This window comes from Sceloporus occidentalis, unplaced genomic scaffold (assembly GCF_023333645.1).
Source record: "Sceloporus occidentalis isolate IW3139 unplaced genomic scaffold, rSceOcc1.0.p SCAF_1, whole genome shotgun sequence".
NCBI lineage: Eukaryota > Metazoa > Chordata > Lepidosauria > Squamata > Phrynosomatidae > Sceloporus > Sceloporus occidentalis.
This window is the reverse complement of record NW_028316981.1, coordinates 280,074,078-280,100,392: the sequence shown is the minus strand read 5'-3', so window position 1 is coordinate 280,100,392 and position 26,315 is coordinate 280,074,078. Positions and strand designations below refer to the sequence as shown.

General features: G+C 40.0%; 1 protein-coding gene across 1 annotated transcript; it reads left to right on the top strand.

Annotated features, from left to right (window-relative positions):
* Window positions 1-25,935, top strand: MTX3 (metaxin 3). The gene is made up of 9 exons (XM_089494786.1): window positions 1-92; window positions 1,507-1,576; window positions 3,540-3,616; window positions 8,118-8,210; window positions 10,606-10,788; window positions 12,935-13,011; window positions 14,809-14,966; window positions 15,254-15,342; window positions 19,087-25,935. The coding sequence occupies exons 1-9, from the start codon at window positions 12-14 to the stop codon at window positions 19,195-19,197; spliced, it is 939 nt and encodes a 312-aa protein (XP_089350912.1). The 5' UTR covers window positions 1-11; the 3' UTR covers window positions 19,198-25,935.
* Window positions 25,936-26,315: the final 380 nt, after the last annotated feature.

Sequence of the window (26,315 nt, the reverse complement as noted above, 5' to 3'; positions counted from 1 at the left end):
CCGCCTCCAAGATGGCGTCCTCCATGGAACTCAGCTGCTGGGGAGGCGGATGGGGGCTGCCGTCCGTACACGCGGAGTGCCTCGTTGTCATGGTGACGGCGGCCTAGCGGCCAGAGCGGGCAGACAGAGGCCTGGCTGACAGTGGGCGGGGGGCGGCCCTTTGGTTTGGGGGCATCGCTGGCCACCAGGGCTTTGGGCTTCCTTCTGAAGATGCTTTAGCTGAGGGATGGGTGACTGGGTGTCCTCCCCGCCAAGGAGGAGGGCAAAGCTCCTCGGAATGGGAGGAAGAAAGGGAGGGCATATGGCCTCTTCCAGCTCTATATTCTGTGGCCAAAGGAAAGGCTCAAAAGACTCCTAGACAGGTTAGAAGTCATGCTCCTTAGTGGTGCTCAAAATGGAGGACCTTTTGGCATTCCTCCTGGACGGAAGGTTGGAATGGAGGACGCCTCCTGGGAATGGAGGACGTCTGGCCACCCTGGGTGGGAAAAGGCTCACTTCAGTTGTACCTGGGAAGCATGGCTCTGAAAAATGTATCATCATCATCATCGATACACCTGTCCCTCCACGTTTGCAGCTTTTGACTTTTGTGGATTTGATTATTCACGGATTTTATTAATACGTTCTCTCTAGGAATATCTAGGTCCTCCAAGGCAACTCTGTGGCCAACTCTAGCCAAAAGTCGCACTGAAGGAGATTCCTAGAGAGGACACTCCACTAGGCATTTGAAGCTCCTCCAATGCAACTCTATGGTCAACTTTAGCCAAAGGACCCACAAATTCCTAGAGAGGACACCACGGTTGCACCTGCACTGTAGAAATAATGCAGTTTGACACCACTTTAAGTGCCATGGCTCCATCCTACAGCAACCTGGGGTTTGTTTTTCTGAGGGACAACAGCACTCTTTGGCAGAGAAGGCTAAAGACATTGTAAAACTACAGATCTCAAGATTCCATAGGATGGAGCAAAAGCACTTTAGAAAGTTGTCAAACTGCATCATTTGTACAATGCAGATGCACCCTACAAAAAAGTAGCTTTTACAGATCAACAGTGCTATATAAATAAAGCATAATAATAATAATAATAAGAAGAAGCAGTGCTGACAATAAGAACACATGAATTTCTAGTGTTGTTAGCTTCCCAGAAAAGCTTCAGAAGGGAAGAGGAGGCAGTGTTATACATCAAACCTAGTTAGTTCAAAGGCCAGTACCATGAATTTTAAAATCAGTAACTTATTCTACTTCTCTTTTGGCCATTTGGGTAAATTGACTTTTCACTGAACTTTACAGTGCATTGTGTATTCTAACTGTTGGGTATTGCAAGCCATGATGCGTATTAAATTATCATTAAAATGTAGTTATGCGCCTTGGACTTTGGGGATGGGGCAATCTGTGAATCAAATAAGTAAGTTTTTCTTCATCTGGGTTTCCTAGCTGTTTTCACATTTCAGATTTATAAATAGTTAAGAATAAATAATTGCACGTATTCATATTTAAACCTTTGTTGCAGGCTTATGCCAGGTTTTCTGGTGCACCACTGAAGGTGAAAGTTATTGATCATTGTTGGAGAGCACCAAGAGGTATTGCATTACCTTTTTAAATCTGTATATTAGTTTTTTTAGGACAGCCTTTAAGCAGCAATTACATGCACACCTAATTCTACACAAGCAGAAAAAATGTTGGATGAATATGCCTAAAGTTTTGTTTAGCAAAGTAACCACTAGAGAGGTGCATGCATTATGTTGCAAACCAGGTATTGTATCAGTGCGGCAAGATATTTAGGATATCATACTAGTGCAGTAACTCAGGCCAGTGAAATTCTACAACGTAAGGGCTCATCGCAATTGGATATGAGTGTGTGAGGAATTGATGCCAGGATGATTGAGTGCTTATGATAATTCCTTATTTGTCACTGGGAGAAAGAACCACTGTATATCCCATTGCACTAGTGCAATGTAGTAACCAAAAATATCATACCTTCCAACTCTTCTGATTGGCAGAGACAGTTCCCATTAACCATCTGTCATTCCAGTTTTTCAGATGCTTTTAAAATGGTCCAGTTTCTCTCTCCTCCTCCCACTTTTCCCCATTCTCCTCAACGTACTTCATTTACTGCAACCTGTATTCAGAATGCAAAAATAGTTTTCAGTCTTCATCTGGGGAGAGAAGAAGAGGAGGCAGAATCTTAACCTTCCCAGTAGGCTCAGGCAAAACCAAAATGTTGCAGTCTTTCATAACGTGTGTGTTCTTCATCATTAATAACTTCTGCCATCTTACCACATTCTCATGTTGCTTGGCCACATGTGTCCCAGTTTGCATCTGTGAAATGTTGTCATGTATGAAATATGAGTAGAAATATAAAAAACTGAATAGAAATCTAGTAGTTGAGTAGAAACATAAAAATATGAATAGAAATATAAAAGTTTAGGGGGCCAAATAGGATGCTTTGGTGTTACACAGATAAAAGGCACATAATTTTCATCCTTGTCACTGGACACTCAGACAGACTCAGTGGTTGATTGCTTGGGGTTTATTTCCTGCATAAGGATAACTTAACCACAGTAGTCCATGCATTGGTTAAACTATTGCAGCACACTCTGTGTGGCTGCTCTTGAAGATGACTCCGAAACTGCAGATAGTGCAAACCACAGCAGCTAGACTGCTCACTGGAATTCCATATCATATAACATCAGTTCTGAAGGAATTGCACTGGCTGACAATAGGTTTCTGTCCTGAATTCAAGGCTTTGGCAATGACTTTTAAAGCTCTAAACAGTTTGGAACCTGGATACTTGAGGGAGTGCCTCTTTCTATACATGCCTGCCTGAGAATTGAAATCAATTGGATGTGGGCCCTCCTCCATGTCCCACTAATAGGGAAAATACATTGTGGGAGTATATGGGAGGGCCTTTCCTATGGTGGCACTCCTGTTGTGGAATTCCCTCCCTCTGGATGCCCAGTTGATGCCAACATTGGGATCATTTGGGGGCCAAGTCAAAACTTGGCATTTTTATTAAAGCCTTCAGGTGGCAGGTTCTTCATGCTGTATTTTAATGGTATAAATGTGAAACTGCTTCCTGTGCATGTGTTTCCAGATTTGTTTTATTTACTTGCTCATCTCATTAACATATAAAATTTATAACTACTCATCTGTGTAACTTAGTAGTTCTAGTCAGGCATCAATAAATAGACTTAATTTTAAAAAAAGCCTTCAGGTGAAATTGATTTTATCTAAGCTGCATGTTTTATGGTTATATTATTTAATATTGTTTTAACCAGTATTAAATTGTCTATTTTATATATTTTTAGTATTTTAAAACTTTTGTAATTATTTATTGTTTTAAACTGATTTTAGTGTAAGCTGCCTTGAGATCTTCGGATAAAGGGCAGGATGTGTGTGTGTGTGTGTGTGTGTGTGTCGCATGCAGCACCAACCCTTGCTGCTGAGTTGATCAGAATTCTCATGTGAGTAAACTTTTGTGCCTGTTAAGTTGCCTGGTCTTTCAATTGTATAATGTTGCCTGGTTGGTTCTTGTGTTTTTAGGCAGTGTGCCATTGTTGATATTAGATGACACTGTTATTTCTCAGCCAGCAAAAATATTAAACTTCTTAAGAAAACAGGTGGGTCTCAGTAAGTACTATCTTGTATTTTACTAAATTCAGGGTTTAAAGAATACTTTTCTTGGTCTTGCTTTATACTTTGTGTTGTGCCTTGCTACAAGATACTGGATGAGCTGGTGCTGGCTCATTTACTCCTCCATAAAACATGGATGATAACATCTATAGTTTCATTTGTGTCAAGTTTGTATCAGAATTACCAACATTTGAAAGTTTTAAAGCCTAGAAGGCTTCTGTTTTTTTATAAAAGAAACATTAGCAGTAATTGATGCTAAACGAACTGCACAGACTTGTGTATATGGATGCTTTTAGGACTCAGACTTGGGTTGTCACTACTGTTTTCATTTGCATTTCCATTTTTTTTCAAAGTAAAAAGTTATTTGTTGGTTGCATCCTCCTGCCAAAGAAGTAGACAGAAAGGATTTCAACAACACACAGTGTTTCTTATGGCAGTTAGATGTTGAGGTGACTATGGAAAAGCCTGGTTCTTGCTGGCTTGCTTATTATCGCAGATTCTTATTTCACATTGGTTGGAATAGCCCTTCGATCACCAAAGCCTTCAACCTGGGTTGCACAGTGATCAGAGTGGAAGACAATGTGCCCACTCAGTTTGAATGAAATCACAGCTGCTGGGTATCCCTAGGTTCTCTAAGAACCTCTGCTCCCATAGTGCATCCTTACAGCCCACTATCCAGGAAGAGTTCTGCCCACTCCATGTCCTTAACGAACATATGGAGGAGAGGGTAGCCCTGTAATGCCCTCTGACTGCCCTCCCCTCAGCTTCACCTTGTACCTACTGCAAAGCTTTCATCTAATGACTGATGAAGTATTGCAAACTTTAAACTCTTACATATTTACACTAATACATTTTTGAAAACTAAAGTAATTCCCACCCCTAAATTCCTTTAGGTCCAGTGCAGAAGTAATCCAGTTTGAGACTGTTTTAACTCCCCTGGCTCAATGCTAGGGAATTCTGAAAACTGTAGATTTATGATACATTTAGCCATCTCTGTCAGAGAACTGTGGTGCCACAATAAACTACAATTCCCAGGATTCCCCAGCACTGATCCCGGCCAGTTAAAACGGTCTCAAACTGGATTATTTCTGCAGTGTGTTTTGGATCTTAGTATGCATGCCAACTTTCAGGAGACTAGGTTTCATTGTCTTGTGGCTCTTAACAAACAGGTATTTTCTTTTATTATTACAGATTATTAGTAATATTTCTGTGATAAACTTTTTGCCAAAAAAAGAATAAAACAATACATCACTAATAAATGACAACAATAAAACAGTGAAATGAATTAAAATAGTCTATGCTAAGCTAGTCACACACAGTCATTAGCCATTGATATGGGCTAAATGTACCACTGTAGACTCTTATTAGCAGTACAAAACCTGGATTAGGGAGTAAGTCAGCCCGTGGTGGCAGAAACGTGTGCAATATATCCTTATTCAAATGTTTGCAAATAATGTTCAATAAGTATGCCAGGGGAAGAGTGCACTTGCTTTGCCCTCCTTACATTTCAGATGTGTTATTTTTTTTCATGTGCAGAATGATAAGCCTGAACATGGCAGCTTTCCCTGTGTGTAGATGCTTTCCATGCTATTGGGAACCCTAAAGAACTGGAATTGTGGAATGCCAATGTGTGAGGGAAGCTATACCTAACTATTTAAGTGGGTGGAATCTAAGTATGACTTAGGCCCAGTACAGACAGGCCAAAAGCAGTGTGGCGCCGGTGATACTAGGGTTTGGGGGCGCACAGCAACTGCATGCTCCCAAACCCTAGTACGTATGAGCACCGCCATGACTGCGCGGCCCTGCCCACATGGAGCACGTGTCCATGATGCAAGCGCTGCATAGCATCTGTATGTTGCTGCGCTGTGCCTGTGTCACTGATGCACCACAGCGCGCTAATGGCACACTCATGGCATCGGGCGTGCGCTCCTAATAGAACCTGGGTTTTCCGTGTTCTTTTAGGTGTGGAGGGACGCTGCACGGTTTGGCTGCTGTGGTGTCCCTCGGGAACAGAAAGGGGTGGTTGCAGACAGCCCCTTCAGGGCGGTCTGTACAGCCCCTAAATCTGTTTTTCAGATTTAGCATTTTTGCCATAACTGTGTAATAACAAATCTAATATCATTTTAAGGTTCCTTGTGTCTCTCTCTACAACATATTGCTACTTCTCCCTTGGGTTGATTTCATTTTAAATTCTTCATTCACATTATGTGATGCAACAGAATATGAATGAAATAGTCAGTTGAAGTGTATGATCCTAAATCCAGTTGTTAGTTCCAACTATAGCAGATTCATGGAATCAGCAAAATTTATGTAAGTGTTGACTTACTAAGTTCCCATTGATCCAGGTTTACTGTAGTTGGAACTAACAATTGGATTTAGACCATAGTGTTAATTAGGATCCCCAAACCTGTTATTATTATTATTAACCTTTATTTATAAAGCGCTGTAAATTTACACAGCGTTGTACATACAATCTTTTTAATTGGACGGTTCCCTTCTAGTTCTGTGACGCTAAAGGAGTTGGGGCTTGTGGTAAATATTATTTGTGTTACCTGAATAGCAGCGTCCCCCCATGCTACATGGCAAGTCACTTTGAAATCTGAATGGATTTTGTATCATTTATCTTATGATATTTTGTGTTCTGCTGTTCAAAGCTGGGAAAGAGGAAGATGTCTAACATATATTTAAAGTACTGTTTATTCATATTTTGTTCAAACAGAACATTCAGAAATTTCTATGAGAATTTATTACAGATTTCCAAGACAATAGGAGAGGATTTCATGAATGGATTTAGTAAATTTAAATCAGGTAATTTAATTAAAAATGAATTCTGCTGCAGATACCTAAACAGTAGTTTAAATAAGAAGTAGACTGTGAATATTTAGGTTGTCACTTAAATATTACTTATTACTTTATTTCTGATAATGTTCCAACTTTAATATCTTTAATATTCATAAGGACAAAACTAAATTTGCTTGTTCTGTTGTTTGATTCTTTGATTGTTTATGGAGAAGGACAGAAATAGTCTTTCAGTTTTTTATTTATTAAGAATTTCTTTCAGCTTAGTATTAACACTGAAATTAGAACATTAGAGACTCAGTTGCTGGAAGTTTTTCAGAAAACCAGAACATCAAGAACAGGAAAGACGGGGGGGCGGGGGGGGGGGAGAGACGATATGAAGGGATCGTGAGTCAGTGACTAAGGAACATTCTGGAAAAAGAACACCCTTGCTGGGGCTTGATTACCATCTCTCCTGTTAAGGTGTGAAAGCAAACAAGCTGTATGTACTAAGAAATCAACAATATACCATCAAACCTTCTAAAAGACAGGCAGAGTAAACTGAATTTTAAAAATACAGTCTTTCTACAACTTTCTTTCATAGTCTGTGTGAGTCCCTGGGAATCAGCCTGCAGAGTGGATCCTGCAAAACCTTTCTGGCACTCTCATTTCCTTTTGTGCCAGCCAAACCATACCTGTGACTTTAGTAGACACTTCTAACTCAAGCAGGACCTAGTGGTTTGCATAGGACATTCCAGCAATCCACTTCCTTTAACCCTGAATATATCAAGGCTCCTATTGCTAGCAACCTGTGTATATAAAATCAGAGGACAAGCACACTGCTCTGTTCTTACCTTAAGCACAGAAAACGTTCTGTTTAATGTAAAATTCCTGAGTGACAGAGCATTCAGGAATGGCTGTACCTTGATTGAGAATGTGGCACAGGGCAGAGGAGGGAAGGATTTTGCTTGAATCCCGTGGAAAGCCATATCACAATGCAATCTCTGTATGCTTACTCATGGAAAGCAATAAAGAAGGCAAACAGGAGCACCAGTATATTATTAATGACCCATTTACATATTTTAGAAGAGAGAAGGTGTTTTCTTGCCATTCCTTGCCATATTCTAAATACTAAATACAGTTGCGAGGGATCCATTCCAGATCCCCCCTGCGAAAATGGAGACTTGCGCTTATTCAAGCCCCATAGGATTAAATGGAGCGTGCCCCTGTGTGCGCGGCAAGAGTGTGTGCGCCATTGCAAATAGTGGAGGTTGCCCCTCGGTGTATATTCAAGGGTGCAGATCTTAGATCCTCACATTAGGAGGGGCGACTATATTATGACAGGCACATCTGAAGGCTATGACATAATTATGAATAGTTAATTTTGTTAGAATGTTTTCATTTAGCCCAAATTTATGCAGATATCTGATGTTTGGGGCAAGTATTCACATGTTCCACCATGTGAGCCTAGAATGTATAAGTCTAACAGTTACATCATAATTCTACTTTGCCTGTTAACTTGGAGGAAATGTTGAGACTAGAATATTATTATCTACTGTACATGATTTTAATTAAGAAATGTATATCTATTTAACATTACAATTTTTTTGTACTAAAAAAAAAGATTCCCATGCAAGCTGCATAAATAATATTGCTCTTTCTTTCTTTCTTTCTTTCTTTCTTTCTTTCTTTCTTTCTTTCTTCTGCCAGAAATACAATGCTGATTATGAACTGTCTACAAAAGAAGGAGCTGATACACTGGCATATATTGCACTACTTGAAGAAAAACTACATCCTGCTTTGGTAAAATAGTTATTCTGTGACTAAAGTTTATGCATCATTGGCCCATCTTTCCTAAATCAAAGACATGTTTAGTTTACTATCTGAATAGAGTTTAAATTTGGATTGACCTTCATAGCTGGAATTTGGCTGGTTAGTTCCAGCTAAAGTAGACTGATTCAATAAATTGTTGAATGGTGAATCTACATATCTGTAAATTGATTAAACAGTTCTATTCTAGTCAGAACTAGCAGTAGGATTTTGGCTCCATGTGTGTTTTCTATGAGAAATGTAAGCCAGTGTTAATTATGGCAGTCAAATTAGATCTCTTTAAAATCAGCATTCGACCTTAAGACAGATAAGTAGAACATTGAAAACCAAGTTATTTTGCTAAAGTGAAACAAAAGCTCTAGCAACTCTGTAGCCTACGCTTCTATGGCTCATTTCTTATAAACAGCAGATGAGATGACAAATAAGTGTCTGGTTTGTACCGCTAAGCAACTAGATGAGTAGAGGCATAGCATTTATGTGCCACCATTCTGAGGTACAAAATGGCACATATAAAGCTTAACAGCACCAAAACAAAGATATAATCTGCAATGCATTGCAATTTGACAAAGCTTTAACTGCCATGCCTCAATGCTATGGAATTGTGGGATTTGTAGTTGATTATGGCACTAGAGCTCTCTGACAAAGAAGGCTACATATATTACAAAACTACAAATCCCATAATTCCATCTCATTGAGCCATGGCATTTAAGTGGTATCAAATTACAGTGGGACCTCAGTATCTGCGAACTTGCCATCCGTGGATTTAAGCAACTGCAGACAACAAGTCTCCTGTTGTCCTCAGTGGCAGAGTGTACACGTGGCTGTGCTGCCATGAGGGACAGCTCCCATTGTCCCCAGTGGTGGCGTGTGCATGTAGCCGCATCACCATTAGGGACAATGGGACTTCACCTGAATGGCAGGCTGAAGGTGGCAGGGGAAGAAGGCTGCCCTGGAGCCAGCCAGCTGCACTCGTCGACCCAGAAGGTCCAAGGGAGTGAAGCAGGAACCTCGTACTGGCTTCATGCTCCAACCCACTGCAGAGCCGCTGGGGGCTGAGCTTGGCTTCGAAGCTTGCCTCCTCCTCTTCCTCTGGGGCCTGATGTGGGGTTCTTTTGGGTGGATCCAGATGCCTCTTTGGGCAGCTGAGCACCATGGCCCTCTGCATATTTCCTTCCTCCCTCCCTCCCTTCAACCTGGCTGGCTGAGTCACTGTTGCCCCGGCTGCCCAAAGCCCACCTCGCTGCTCTCACTGCTGTTGGGCAACAGGAGGGTCATTGTTCTTAATGGTGGTGCGGCCACGTGCATGTGCTGCCATTGGGCACAACGGGACTTGTCCCCAATGCGGATTTTGGTATCCACGGGGGGGGGGGGGGCGGAATGGATCCTCTGCTGATATTGAGGTCCCATTGTACATTATTTCAGCAGTGCTGATTAGACTTAAGTTTAAGTAATAAGTCAGTTGCAATAATAATAATAATAATAATAATAATAATGATAATATACTGACTCCGACTTTCCAAAACGATCAAAGTGGTTTACAAAATTACATAAAAACACATAAAATGCATTAACGATTTACACAAGCAGATAAATAAAATACCTAAACAGTACATAACGTATACAAACTAAAATTCCATCCCATATCCCTTAACTAAAATACAGCCATCATTAAACATTAAACAAAATTACATAAACAATTACATAAAATACATAAACGATTTGCATAAGCAAATAAATAAAATACCTAAACAAAACATAATATATACAACAAAATTCCATCCCTCATCCCTTAACTAAAATACAGTTTGGCAATAAGTCATTAGCCAAATATTTTATACAACAGACACTGTCTACCAAATGACATGTGGAAGAACAGCTACAACAGTAATCTCAGAATTACATTTGTCCATGGCATGCAAACTTTTCTGTCTGTTTTGTTTGCTGTGACGTGAAAGGACCTCAGGTAATAATAGAAAGGTAGGATTTTCAACTCAGCCTGAAGGTGTACTTTTCAAGCTTGTTTCACTGCTGACAGAGTAGGAGACCTCTGTGCCTGAAGAATCAAAATAAAATATAAAACGGATTACTGTAATGGAATACTTGATCTTTTTGTTACCTTTTCTGAATACTGTATCTTTGGTCAACCAATTCCATCATATTGAGCCTCAGTTTAGGCTATATATTCAAACTCTTGTTTGTATGTAACCATCTGTAATAACTGAATTTTGAGCCTAGCCATAAAATAACACTATGGTTAAACTCTAGAGTTTCCTTCATGGATTATTTAAAATCTACCAAGAGATCAAAATTAGGACATAAGCCTCATATTTATTCTCAAATGTTAATTTTCTGTATTGTCATGGTGTAGATGCACACTTTCTGGGTTGAAGCTGATAATTACTACAGTGTGACAAAACCATGGTTTGCTTCAAGGATTCCATTTCCATTGAGTTGGTATCTGCCTCGAAAAATGGCCGGGGAAGCGCTTAATAGGATCTTGCTGACAAAAGGGGGTCCTCCACTCTTCAGCATTGCTGAAGTGGAAGCACAGGTATGTTTTATTTGTTTACTCCTCTGGGAAATTATTTTATGACTGATTTAATGCTAAAATGGATACAAATGTACTATGTGTTTCCCTGATTTTGAAGATACTAAATTTATACTGTATCACCAGGGTAGACTGTTGTGCTGTATTAAACCAAATCTATTTATAGTACATTTGCATTTCTATGTCTGCATTTCTTTTCTTGCCTCTGGATGAAGAGTGTTCTTTTTTAATTTTCTTTGTCCACATATATGATTTAAGGTAAGCATGCATTATCCTTGTGCCCAGGATACTATGTAACTCTTGGCTAATCCTATTGCAGCCCTGTAGTTAGAGTGACTTCTATTGCCATACTGCTGGACTGGAGTTTTTGGTCAGCTTCCTGGCCAAACAGTTGTCTATAGGAAGGGTTAATGTGTTTTAGTGAGCCCTGCCAGATAGTTTCACTTTAGTTTGACTGTTCAAGGCTGGGGAAAGTCTGAGATGGGAACTGTCTGGGGAAATACACTTACCTGTAAACCAACCTGCTGTTCTCATAGTTATTAGTATAGCAGATGCATCGTGCCTACACACTGGGATTTCTGTTTGCTTCTGCACTTGATAATTCTTGGGAGTCCATCTCCCATTGGCATCATCCATTGGCATGCACCTCAGCCCAAGGAGCCTTAGCCAGCTATGGGGAACTGGACCATCAGCTGTGGGATAGTTTGGGTAGAATTGATTGCTTAGAAGCTCTGTTCTATCACCTCTTGTGAGCGAATGCTGGCACCCGTTTGCTAAAGGGTGGTGATGCTTCCTCTACTATAGACCTTCGCCTGCATCATATACCACCAATAAAGTTTCTCTTATAATAGTGATGTATCATTCGGTAACAGATTACCAAATGCATCATTACCAAATGATTACCAAATGTATCATTTGGTAATAAATGCAGTCATGGGGAGGCATGGAAACAATTCAAAACAAGCTCTCACCCACTTTTTCCATGAGTTAGAATCACTGTTCTGGGGCTGCCATTAGTAGCCCTGAGAAGCTGCCTCCATCAGAATTGTTGAATGTTGGAACGTTTGATTGCTTGTCCCATCCATAATCTTTTCCTAAGATAATCTTTTTCCAAGTATGCTGCTTTCACTGCTAAGCTCTTGGTGTCCACCAGAAATGTGCAAGTGACATTGTTTACTTTCAGCTCTGCTTTTAAGTACACTAGATATACATCACATAATTCTTTATTTTTATCAAAATATTTATATTCTGTCATGTAGGCAGGTACAGTAAACAAAAACTACTTAAAGTAATTATTGATTTAAAATGCAAAATAAATAGAATAAAGCAAAACAAAACCCACAGTTTTCAGGGGGAAACTCACAGACAGCAGTTGTGGTGATTAATTCATGAGATGGCCAAATCACGGATAATAGTATGTGATTTGTGTCATTAAGCAGAATGTGGGAATAAGAATTCATACCACAAAAAAGCATTGTTTAGGAAATGTGCAAAAAAAATAGAAAATAAACTATCATACAGAAGGACAACACTTTTGTGTGCTATTGTGTTTTCAACTTGTTTTGTGTGTTATACTTCTCTTGCTTTTTCTTGTATGACAAGAGTGGGAAAAGTGAATCCTGTGAGCCCCAGGTGGACTACTAAGGCTTTTTTGTGGCATCTGAAGGCCCCTCACTGGGGGAAGATTATTTATTTATTCAAAATTTCCCCCCATTCCTTGTAGCTGGTTTTTCAGGCCTAAGAATTTTTATAACCAGGAAGTAAACTGAAAATGACTTCTGTTATACTTGTTGGTTTAAGAAGGCCTCTCGTGGGCATAAAACAACCCAGGAGGGAGTACATGATAAAATTGTCCCCATGCTTCCTTCATGAAACAAGTGATGCTGAGTTTTTTTAAAAAATTAAAAATGGAGAGGTACAGCCCTCTGAAACCCAACAGGGGTCATGTGCAACCACCTTGAACAAGCTGCCCACCCCTGCTTTAAGGTTTAATAAAGTCATGTATTTAGAACTATATATTTGGTCCTTGCTTAATCAGGCTGTTTGTCATGGATGCTTGGCTGTCCATCACAGAGGTACTGCATTAATTGAGGTTAATATCTATAAATAATGGTTTGCAGATAAGCACTGAGTTCTTCATTCTGTTTAGATTTACAGAGATGCCAAAGAGTGCCTGAATCTTCTGTCACACAGATTGGGGACATCTCCATTTTTCTTTGGAAATATGTGAGTACAGAATATTTACAGCATAGATACCATGGAAGTGTCAGTGCCGAAATGATTATTGTAATATAAAATGTTCTTTTGTTTTGATTCTTGCAGATTGGGAAGGCCCATTTTTGTATGCTAGGTTTAGTATCAGCCCTTCTTCAACTTGTGATGGCCACAAACTGTAGTGTGACTAAGTCTTCTGAAGTCCAAACCTGCTTTAGGATCTGAGAGGTTATTTTTATATCAATTTCATAGGGACTAGTCAGACAGTGCTATGCAACGCTGGCTTTTATTGCAAATGTGCAGAATTGGGTGTCTTTTTAGGCCTCTGTTCTAGGGAGTAATAAAATATCTCAACTGAACACTGAATGGCTGTTTCCATCTGTTTGATATTTGCTAATTTTGGGCATAACAGTCAGCTGGTTCAGACATAGTTTAGAACAAATCTGGGTATAACATCCATAGTTTACAAACTGTCTGCTTAGGCGCACTGCCTCATTTCTCCCACTGCAAGTGGGAGTGGCTAAACAGTCTTTGGACTTTTTGTTCACAATTTATTTCCTGGCTGTGTGCAAAAGGGCAACTGTGACTTGTCATTCTTCAGACATGCAAACAACAATCCCAGGCTTCTAACTGCTTTGTCAGGGGACAGACAAGGCTTGCAAAATTATTATTTTTAAAACAATGTTATTTATTCCCTGTTGCCTTTAAAAAGTAACTTGTTGATATTTTTCCTTTAGGGGTATGTTACTTTTTAGTTATTTTTAATAGCTGTTGATTTTTTTAACAAAATGTATCAAAAAGAACCATAGATTAATGTTAGGAAGTAAACACTACTCTTTGTTCAAAAATATTGCAACATGTCATTATATTTTTAAAAAGTAATAATATTAGTACTCAGTTACTACACACTTGGAGTAATTGGTTGTAAATCATTACTTGTAATCTGTTGTAAGCTCTGGAGATAAGCTAAAGTTCCTGGTTCACAAATATCAGTAAACATACCACATTTGGAAGACATGTGACTGATTTAGCAGCTTCTATTTTCAAGAGGAACCAAATAGGAGCAATTCTGTAACATGTATTAGCATGTTGGGTTATTTATTGCGATGTGTGAATGTGGCAGTTGTCTTGAAACAGGCTGTGAACTTGGGGGCAATACAGACGAGAGGTTCTGTGCCACTCCTGTAAGCCCCATGTCTGTGTTGCAGCATCCTCATGCTGCAGCACAGATGTGCTGCAAAAAAAGAGCTGCCTAGAGTGGCTTCTTTTTTGTGATGCTGGAAGCAGGAATGGGTGCCGCCATGATGCCACTTCCTGTTAGTGACGTCTGGTCGCTGTATGGCAGTGGTGGCATCATGGCTGCCCCTGTATGGATGGAAGGCCGCCATGATGCCATACATACTAAGGTTCAGGAGCGTAGGGTTGCTGCGCGCTTCCAAATCCTAGTATTGGCTGCACCACGCCGCTTTTAGCCCGTGTGTACCGGGCCTTGGTTACATCCCTTGTTTGATAAGTTTGTGTCTGTCATATTGCCTGACATAAAAAAAGTGCCATTGGATGCCATGAACAATTTATTCCTGTAACCCATTTGATAAAGATAGTGTCATGATGACAAAGCCCAACTTCAGTAAACCACCATGAAAATAGTGAGTGACACTACATGTTGTGTGAGATACATGTGGTTCCCTCATGAATTAGGTTGCATTCTAATGTGGGAATCTTCAAAACATAGTGGTGTTTTATATTTTTCTGTTTCAAAAGTGTCTTATGGAATTTGGGGTAACTGTGTCCACTATTTGTTATCTCAAGGCCTACAACTCTGGATGCCTTTGTGTTTGGTTTTCTTGCTCCTCTCTATAAAGTACCATTTCCTAAAGTCCAGTTACAAGATCATTTGAAGTTGCTTCCCAATTTATGTCGCTTCTGTGATGACATTCTCAGTTGCTACTTTAGACTACAATTATCAGGTAAGCCACCCATTTATGTTTCAGCATGTGCCATTTTCAAAAGAAGGATGTCTGTAGTTGCACTGAAACAATATTAGGATTATTTTTCCAGAGTATTTTGGAAGTCTTTTATTTTTTAATATTTGGAGGATTTTTTAAATGGAGATGGGAAAGGACTTTGAATTTTGTATTGGTTAGAGTATGCAAGTATTGACTTTCTCCTTCCTGTAAAAATCCATAAAAGCTTGCAAAGAGAATTTGTAATTCTTTCTAATTTTGTTTCTCTTCTTGTGCGCTTTGGCTATTAGGTGTCTCTCCAGTGGGTCAAGACACAGTTGATGCAAATCTGCAGAAACTCACACAGCTTGTAAATAAGGAATCCATCCTGATTGAAAAGGTTCTCCTTGTTTCATTCCATCTCCAGTTTTTTAAATCATCTTTTTCTTCACTAAGAACTAAACTGGATATGATGCTCTTGTCTGCACTGGGCAAAAGTGTGGGGTCAGTGTAGAGCATTATGCTCTGGAACTGGCCCCGGCTTGGCCATGATGGCAGCCACACAGACTGGGCCACACCCATGAGGCAGGACAGCATTGTTTGCATAGGCCAGCTGGCTTGATACTGCATCAACATGGCTGGTCCATCCCCTGTCCCTGGAGCTGCTGTTGCTGCTTCTGTGCTTGCAGGAGCTCCATGCACAGGCCACTTAGTGTGCCACTGTTTCTTCTGATAGTGGGCTCACTTGTGTGACCAACGTGTAGAGAGAGTGGAAGGATCCTTCAGTCATATGACTGGGACCTGCAGGTATGCATTGGTGGTGGGTCCGGGGATAGGTCATCCCCTTTCCCTGCACTGCTCAGCATGAGGAACGGGAGTGGCATAACATCTGGTGTGTGAATACCCGGCTCAGCCCAATTCAGGATGATCCTTCTGTTCACATGCCACAAAACCTCATCTGGGGCAAAGGCAGGTTGACGGGAAAAGCCTGTACTATTCCGTCAGAAGCCACTGCATTGTGCGAACAGGCAGCACTAGTCTCGGGATGAGGATGGTTTTTTTCACCCATGTACACAGTCCCAGTGATAGCAGTTGAGTGTGTTTGTGTCAATTGTGTCTTCAGCCATTTAGAAAAAGTGTGTAGGACTCAGAAGGAAAGTGGACATATAGATGAGAGTAGGATTTATCCTAGCTGCCCTACCTTATCTTCACAAAACATCTCCCCCCCATCCAAATTAGTCGAAAGTTACTCTTGCTTGGAGAAAAGTATTTGAAGAAAGAAACAGCAAGGAGAAAAATGAAAGGAAGGGATAATTTCTGCATTTACTCATCCTAGTTTAGCTTTCACTTTTAGATTTGCACCCTTCCAAATCAGTTTTACTGCCTTATTTAAAAACATAAAAATGACACTGTCATTTCTAATTTGGTCCTAAAAATTGTTTTAGCAATACACTGCTAAGTGACCTTGTTGCACAGTATTAATAATAATAATAATAATAATAATAATAATAATAATAGGATTTATTTATATACCGCCCAATCACTGGGAATCTGGGCGGCTTACAACAGAGGGGATAATAGACAGTTCCCTGCCCTCAGGTTTACAATCTAAAAAGACACGACACAAAAGGAGAAGGGAATGGAGAGGGGGGAGGGGATCAGGTCTAGCATTCTTCTCTCCCTCTGAGGCCTGGACCAAGGCAGATGGAGGGCTCTTTTTTAATCAAGGCTGGACCCGATAGTGTTGGGCCTGTCCTTTCACTCCCTCCCAGGCCAGAAGATGACAGTTGGAAGGAGGGAGGGGAGGGCTCTTCCTCTTCAGGCCCGATGGCGTTGGTCCTGTCCTTTCACTCCCTCTAAGGCCAGACGATGACAGTTGGAAGGAGGGAGGGGATGACAGTTGGAAGTTATAATAATTATAAAGTTATTATAAAGGTTATAATGCTTAGTTTATTAAAATCCACATATTCACTTGCTTCAAAACTGAATTAGGCAGCAGTACTTGGATCACTTGTATTTTCTTAGATGGAATATTACAATTAAGGCCAAACTTTGGCATCATATCCAGATTTGGAATAGGCAGTCTTTTACCAGCAATAACAGTCATGCGAACATTGAGGCTGACATTGGTCACATCAGTTCATAATGTACAGTTTGATTATGGCTTCCAGTAATCATCAGACAGAATGTTAGAAACTTAAAATAATTTGGTCACATGTTACGTTGATTGTTCTGTCAGTTCCCAGCAGAAGTAGGTAAGGCTGCAGCACTGTATGCATTTACCTAGGAGCAAGTCCCACTAAATTCAGTCATACTCATTTTTATGTAGACATGCATAAAGGCACACTGTGAATTTTATACATATAATTTGCCTTTGAAACATAACATTCTTATGAGGATATTGTTAAATAACCCCATCTAATCAGGATTGATCCCTCTCTTTTTCTTTAAATGAATCATGTTCATGTCATGCTGAACAGTATTGGTTACCAGTGGCATCACTAGGGTTGGTGTCACCCCCTCCCCCATTGACCTCCTCCTCACATTTCACGCTATACAGAATCCCGAGTAATGCTTTTTTGCACTCATTTTACTCATCATTCATAATTCCCAGATACTACCGAATGCCATACTAACAGTTGTAAGTAAAATTAAACTTATACCTTCAAATTATAATAGCATACACACAACCTATATGTATTTACATATACAAAATAAGGATTTGGTTAAAATGTGATGTTTTAAAAGAAATTGGAAAAAGAATAGAATTTTTTTAGAATTTTATTTTTTTAAAAAAAATTGAAATTTGAAATTTTAATTTTAATAAATTCTGGAGCCTCTCTTTTCTCCTCCCACTGAGGTTCACCCCACTCTCACCATCTCTTAAAGTATTTTAAAGAGTAGCAGATGAATGCCACAGCCTGTTTCTTCCCAAAGGTAGATGTTTGAGGAACAGTGGTGTGACCCCTCCCTTCGAGTGTCACCTGGTGCAGTCCGCACTCCCCTAGTGATGCCACTGCTTGTTCCTAATTATTGCTAATAATTTATGTTAATGAATTCAAAGTTATAGCCATGTTAGTCTGTAGAATCAGTATGTAGAGAGATCTTGTAGCACCTTTGAGACTAACTGAAAGAAAGAAATTGGCAGCATGAGCTTTCGTAGACTTCAGTCTACTTCCTCGGATGCATTTGGATGCAAATTTTTGTCAGTGTTACTTCAAATCCTGCATTCAGGTTAAATTTACTTAAATTCTAAAACTGCAGCCTAGCAGTACTGAGTGACAATCACCAGTGCAAGTTGCTTTCAAAAGTAAGAGGAGTCTATTAAATGTTATCCTGTCGTGTGAGAGATTTGTTTTATGAATGGCTCCTGTGGAACTGTAGTAGTATTCTGTTTTATGGTGGGGGCAGCAGGAGTATGGAGTAATTGTGTGGGTCTTAGCTGTGGCATCTGCACTGTAATGAGAGGGCAGAATGCCAGTTCTGTGAGACAAACAAGTTCTTATGGTTTCCATATGGTTAGTTATTTGTACCTTATGCCAGTTGTGCAGGAGCAATACCAGAAACACTTCTCTCATACATTAAGATTTAACATTTAAACTTGTGTACAGTTAATACAACTTACTTAGAGGTGGTTCATATTTTCAGATACTGAAATACTTGCCAGTTGAAATATCAAGGAATGCTAAATCATGCTGCTGCAAGAGAGTCACTGAACATTAGTCTTATCTGGTTCCTTAGATTTTGATGAGACTGCATCATATGTATGTTTAATAAATTGCCTTGTAAAATACTATAGAGTGGGACCTCCTTATCTGTGGACCTGCCATCTGTGGATTTAACCATCCATGGATAGCAAGCCCCTGTTGTCCCCAATGGCAGCATGTGCACTAGTGGGTGTGTGGCTGCACTAGTGGGTGTGTTCACATTATTGGCTGCACTAGTGGGTGTGTGCACATCATGCTGCCATTAGGGAGAACAGGACTTGAGTTCCTGCATTTTTTGGTATTGATTGGGGGGGAGGGTCTGGAATGGATCCTTTGTGGATACCAAAGTCCCACTCTAATTTAATGCTAGCTCATGAAGATTTTATTATAGATACCTTTCTTTAATATCTGAATTAGCACATCTGTTGTTTTTGCAGATGGATGATAATCTTCGAAAGAGCCCACAGCACCCTCCACATAAGCTGACAACTCTCAAACTGTCTAAAGCTGGGGAAGGAAATAGTTCCCCAAATCGCTTATCACCCTGAGAGTTTTCATGTCATATTTATATGGGTATTCTGATACAGTGTTTTGTTCTAATTGATCTTTGCACTAATTGTGTATGTACATGAACATAGGGAGAAAGGTGGATTGATTAATTGGAGCTAGCACAATCTCTTAACCAGTGCATCCTATGGATATAATGGAAACTGTAAATGTCCAAGCTGACCACTTACAAATTGTTGACTGATTGTACTGTATGGTATAAGGTTACCTCAGATGCTGCATAATGCTTGCCTTTTAGGGTTAGTACATTGCTTAACCAAAAGGTAAAATTCTGTCCTTGGAAATAATGCAAATACATCAGTCTCTTCTGTCAGATTAAGCTTCATTTTTGTTTGCAATCATGTTATGGCTCGAACGGGTTATTGTGTGTCAGAATAGTTTCTTTAATCACCACTTTTTATAGATTTTTAATGTGGTTAAAATAGTTTAGGGAAATCAGATTGTCAACAATGGGGTGAAACAGATGGGACAGTAGGAGTGGCCAGAGACTGCTCCTGCCCCAATTGCCATGGGACAGTGGCAGCCAGATGCTGCAGTCCCAAGGGTGCCTGGTGCCATGATCCTGAAAGGGCCACGAAAAGGAGTGGTGAGAAACCACTCCTTTCATGGCTGGTTGTTGGCCACATTTGGCGGCCCTGGTGCAGCGTCTGTGTGGCCTCTGAGCAGTGCGGGGACATGTGTCATGTGCACACCCCGCCCCTGGATCGGCCTGATGGCAGCCCTTGTGGGACTCCTGTTTGAGGCCTTACTTGGCACAAAGAGGAACAAAAGGAGATATTTGACACTTTGTACTATGTTTTTGCAACCAATGCTTCACATTTATGCAGTTTTTAAAAAGTACATTTTAAAAAATAATATTCATATAGAAGCTCTATTCAGATCTGGCTGTTATCAAGAATAGGATAGGCTTGACCATAATATCATCACCACCTTCAAATTTGCAGCAGGTTTAGCTGTCCCCCCCCCCCCTCCATCCTTTAGTGTTACCTTTCATGCTGCTACAGATCGTTCCCCAAGCCCCTAGAACAGCTTTTCAGGGGCTTGCCCTCTCCACATCTTCTGGTTATTTCAAATCTGGATCCAGCTCATTATACCATATTGGCATTATTTCAGTGTACGTGGCCTTCTTCCAGATTCATTAGCTTTTGCTTTTGTGCATTTATCCCTAATAAATCTCTCAAGACCACAGTAATTTTTAAAGTTGTATAAGTAACTTAATTGAATAAGGGGATGTCAATCTGGTACAAAGCTTTGCAGATACTCTGCCATGCCCAGAGGCACTGTTAGGCATACATTTCTCCAAGCAACAAAACTAATGTTGCAGACTGCCATTCAGTCCTGAAGCAGTCATAGGTTTGTTCCAGAAACTGCAGTAAAGCAAATGGCCCTGCAGTATCTCTGAATGCCTGACAATGTCTGTATGCATAGAAAATCCTTAAATCAGGTTGACCATGTAGCATTAACTTAGAATAATGTGAGATACGTTTATCTTAACAGTAGCTGTGTCTCAAGTAGTCCAGCAATTGTATTATTCTAAATTAGACTGAGCTAATTTATTATTCTAAATTAGACCTGATTACCATATTTAACAGAAGAGTGAGCTCATTTCATCAAGAGAACACAGTTTACGGTGAGCAGGAAGAAATCTGAAAAATACTTATCATGGATATTTTGGGATTGTCTTGCCACTTTCTCAGGCACTTTTTCCAACTTGGCAAACACCAGAAAATTGCAATAGATTCAGCATGGAATATGGGCTGCACAGAAATGAGGTGGGACCTGTTCATTATTCTAAAATTTTCTGAATTTTCAATATATTCACAAATACTTTTGAAACAAGTCTCTGCCAGAGTGATAACTGCCCTTAAACATTTGATCATTTGGTGTCTGATTTTAGATAAATAACTTTGGGATAGGTATAAAATGCAGATCTCTTTTAATCTAACTTTATTTTGCCAAATCAAACAAGCTTGATACATTTCTCTCAATTTACTTTCAGTGTTCTGTATATGTACAGGAACAGCTGTACAAATAAGCCTGTAAATTGTATGTACAAATGTAGTTACAGAATATTACTTTATAAAAGAATGAATGTAAAACTATTTCACAAATCTTATTTAAAATAATTATTTTGAATGCATAACAAGAATCAATTTACTTCTTTACTTATTTGAAGATGCAGATATAGTCACATGGTTATAATCCTAAGAATGTATGTTAAAGAGGAAAATGTTAACATTATGCTCAACAAAGAACATCAAATGAGATTATGTTACTTTGTTTTTCCAAAATGTATCTAACATAACAAATAATCATGAAGAATGCTGTAACCGTAACTAACCTTCTCTGTTTTATATATGTGGTAGACCAAGAAACATGTATAATTATGTCTGTGGTGTTACAGTCGCTTGGGAATCAGTGACTATTGAACTCAGTGAGTTTTTCTCTGAATTTGAACATGCATAGGATTAGACTGCACAAATGCCATACTCTGTCTTGTAAATACATCACTGCTCTATTGAAAATGTTTTATATATTTTTAAAAAGGCATTTGCTTTAGTCCTGATGTGGCCTTAAAGAGAAAAATGAATTGCTCAGTTTTCTCAGTAAAAAATATTGAGGCTTATTGTTCTCAATCTTAGATTTTCTGGGGCAAAATCTGTGATTGATAAAGAAGGTATCTATTCTAGCAGAAAATAAAAACAGTAGGGCAGTTATGTCATTAGGAAATTGCTAAGCACTAGTTCAGCTGTAAAATTATTTAAGGCTAATGACTTTTTAAAAATGTGTTTTTGTTATAGAAAACAGAATATGTGTCTTGATGCCGTTCTTTCAGACTTGAGAATCTACTGAATAAAGATGATTTAATACAAATCAGTCAGCTAGTTGTTTTGCCTGGAAGACATGCCTAAGGTCCTTTCTGCACTTGTGCAGGGCAGCCTGGAGTATCCTGACTCTGGAGCTGCCTTGACCATCCCCTGTTGAAAGGCCTTCGATCCCAATGCCATTCAGCTAATCACATGCGCGTCCTGCTCTGCTGCCCAGTGCATCCACTGCCACCTCAGTGCACTTCACTCTAATGTCAGAACGATGCACTTAACCTCAGTCACATGGCTGGGCACTTCATTTTGACCTCAGAGCAAGTGACTGCTGGCAGCAATTGATGCACTGGACAGCAGAGTGGGACACATTTCAAACAGCTGTCCAGCATCAGAATGGTGGACTCTAGATCTTTATGGATGATCCAGAGCAAATAGTAATTTATTTTAATATATGTTAAGATTGTTATTAACCCTTCTCTGTTCCTGGACAGGCTGACTGTCATCCAATCTGTTTGCAGTAGAACTGGGGTTGGATTGTGCATTGTCCAGTCTCCCTGTTGAGAGGACCCAGGGAGGCTGTTTTATTCAGCCCATGCAGACATCTTATCTCTGATCCGTAAGTTTGCTTACGAAATGGATCCAACCCTCCAGTGTTCTCCCAAGTGTCTGCCTTAACTCCCTCAATCCAGTTCTTCAGCAGAGCTGCTAATTTAACCTCTAGGTCCACATGGTTTTTTTTTTCTTATTTGAAATGTAAGGCTCTGAATATCTTTTTTAAAAGTCATATTTCAACCTAGACCTTTTTATATACAGCAGTGAGCCATATTATTACATATCTCAGCAACATCCTCCTTAGACAAGCTTGGAATACATTTAGCACTATTCACTTGGATCTGTTCAACTTGTGTGCTGCCTTGTTGCTAGATAAAGATGCATGTGGGCCATCACCAGGAATAAAGGGGGTGAAATCCTTAAGCATAATCTTAAAACTGCCAAGTTGATCACTTCTGTCTTGTGTTTCATCTGCTCCTTCTCAAACTCCTGGTGTGCTCTTTTATAATCTGATTACATCTTCAGCCTCTACTCCCCCAGGTTGTGCTACCTTGCCTTTTCACTAAATGCTTCCGTTTTCAAACAGTTCTATTCTCTCAGCACTTGTATGTACTCACATACAGTCTGATAGCATCCTGTAGGAATACTGGGATCTTTTACTGTCATAGTTTTGTATGGTGTTGGTCTCAGTCCATCAACATGTAAGCCCTTCACGTGAACGTCCTAAGGTTTCACACTCCCTAATAAAGCTCTGCCTTTTTTTGTGCAGTGTTTGCAAATGTTTCTCTGCTCTAATCTGTGTGTTTTTTTAAAATGAAAACCTGATAAAATCTAAAAACCCCTTGGTATAACTTCCTGGCACCAATTTACAAAGTCCTTAAGTACACAAATTCTTGAATTAGTTCTCTGACATGATTGGATCCAAATGCCACCATATATAATCCTGTATTAGCCTCTGGCAGAATTTGCAAACATATCATTACTTGGAATTGTGTTGCTCTGAATAAACAGGATGAAATTGGTCTGCAAGGAACCATTCCACCATGCAACTATTCCTATTTACTGTCTTTGCATCAGAATGTGCAATGGATGGTGAAGTCATCCTTGCTGCCCTGTCCCAGGAATTGTCCATTACACAAACATTCCGGCACATGCTGACAGTTCATCATATCATATGGGCTATTTAAGTACTGCTTTGGCATGTTTTTTTGAAAATTACTAAAATACCATCATGGAATCATTGCTTTCAGAGGTACTAGAAGACTAGCCAGTCAGTCATATAAATTGGCAGGCAGTACCTTGAGATCAGATGAACAAAGCACAGCCCCCAGGTTGTTTTTCATCCCCCAACCACTCTAGACCCCTCAATTCTCCCCAGATTGCCCTTTATGTTAATAAATGTCTTCATGTTTTATCTGACTTACGGCAACCCTATCAGAAGGTTTTCCTGGCAGAATTTATTCAAAAGAGCTTTGCTATTGCCTTCCTCTCAGGCTAAGCGAGTAATTTGTCCAAGGTTACCTGGTGGGTTTTCATGGCTGAGTGGGGATTCAAACCATGGTCTCCTGGAGTCCAGTTCCAACATTCAAGCCACTATACTATGCTGGTTCTCTTTGCATCTACTGGCCAGAAAAACCAAAGTGAAATGTCTCGTGTGGAAGCCTCCGGGATCTACCTCTGGATTGCCATGCCTTGCCCAATATGCATCAATAAATAACAATTTGGGTCAGCCGGCATGAGGGAATAACCCACTGGCTGTGGATTGTTCCTTCAGCCATCCTAGAATAATCATCCACAGTATGTCAACCCTTTTAAACCAGAAGTTACAGCCACATCCAGTTTAGATTTTGTTGCTGTTGTTAGGTTTTTGCTTGGTTTTTTTTAGCAATCTGTATGCCTCCCCGAGAGTGCCAGGGTCAGAAAATTGCCCCCCCACCGGTGCCCGAGTTGCCTATCCATGATCTAGAACATTGCATGTGTATTGGTTCTTACATATGATCTAGTTAGTTGGAAACAAAGACATTTGATTAAAACTACAGCTGGATTATGTTTCAATTCAATTTATAATAACCTTAACTGTGAAACTATGTATGTCCACTCTATAGTTCATTAATCTTTCATTAGATTGTTTAGTAGAATAGACTAGCTCAGTGATGGCGAACCTATGGCACGAGTGCCAGAGGTGGCACTCAGAGTCCTCTCTGTGGGCACATGTGCCATCGCCCCAGCACAGAGTTTGCTACTAAAAAGCCAGAGGGACATGGCACTTTGCAATAAATAAGTGGGTTTTGGGTTGCAATTTGGGCACTTGTCCACCATCACTGGACTAGCTGTTATGCCTGATCGTTTTGTGTTGGTAGTGTAATGAAATGTGGCCTGGACATGGATGGGAAAGTATTTTTGCTTTGATAACGAAAATTCATAATTCTACTCAGACCTCAAGCGCAAGCTCTAATCCTGTCGATTTGTTTGCTCAAAGAAGGAACATTGGATAAGAATGTGTGAACCACGGTGCTTCATGCTTTAGTTACTTCCCTGATTAGACCATTGTAATGTGCTGTATGTGAGGTTGCCCTTGAAAAGTGTTCAGAACTTGCAGGTAGTGAAAATGCAGCAGTTGGACTGGTGTCAGGCCAGGCATGTATATTAGAGACCATATAACACTTCTTCTGAAAGAACTACATTAGATTTCAATTCACTTCTGAGTTCAATTCCAGGTGATGGTGTTGACTTAGCTCAAGATAGCTAAAGACTACCTCCTTCCATATGAGCCTTCCAGAAATCTAAGATCTTTAGAAGAGGTACTGTTGTGTGTTCCATCACCTTATGAATTTGGTGGGTACACATAACAGGACTTTCTTTGTAGCAGCACATCAACTGCAACTCCCTACAAAAAGAAATTATACTGGGCCCTTCTCTTTTAAGTTTCCGGTGGGCATTCAAAAGAGTGCTCTGAGTACCCAACTTGTTGGGAGCAATTGGCTTACACAGTGTAAACCACTTAGGGAGTGCTAGTTCTGTTAAAATATATTTCTAATTTGTATGGAAAATGTTCAGATGTGGCAATGGTTAACTAAGGTTTAAAATGGTTCCTGTTGCAGGCCAGAAAGACTAGGCCTGGAAGAACAAGTCTTCAAGGACATGTGCTGAGACATAATATAAACAAAATGTATTATTGTTATGGTCTTGTGTAGTATGGTGACTTCATGGGAAAGAGGTGTGTCCACTTGGTGGGAAAGGTTGATCTTGTGTGAGAACACAGACTGATGTCACATTCAAGCTTCTAGCATGGACGCTGAAAGAGTATAGATGTATAGTAGCCTGCTGTAAAGTGTAAATAGCAACAAAGTCAATAAACCCTCATTTGAGTGAAAATCTGTGTTGAAGTTACTTTGTTCCTGAGTAGCTGAGAAGACTGCATCTGTTCCAGTTGATACCAGTTCAAACCACCGGCAGCATGAGACATCAACCATCCCAAAGATCCTTTTTCTCTAACAAGTGGTAGCAGAGGATGGTTGCCGAGATGGTTGCCAGGATGGTTTGCCTGAGGATGGTTCCCAGGATGGTTGCCAAGCTGGTGTGCTGAGATGGTCTTCTGGAGGGTCTGTTGTTGCTGATGTTCCTGTTCCACTGAGAATCTGCTGTGGAGTTTTTCTTCCAGCTGTAAGTTCGTTCTGTGTTGTTCATCTGTCCTGTGCCGGGAGGCAAATGGGAAGATAACAGTG

Excerpts from the sequence above, each read along its gene's own strand:
- MTX3 (XM_089494786.1), top strand. The coding sequence starts at position 12 with ATGGCGTCCTCCATGGAACTCAGCTGCTGGGGAGGCGGATGGGGGCTG. Across the intron at positions 93-1,506 it reads CGGAGTGCCTCGTTGTCATG|GCTTATGCCAGGTTTTCTGG; the intron begins GTGACGGCGGCC and ends CCTTTGTTGCAG. Across the intron at positions 15,343-19,086 it reads AATCCATCCTGATTGAAAAG|ATGGATGATAATCTTCGAAA; the intron begins GTTCTCCTTGTT and ends TTGTTTTTGCAG.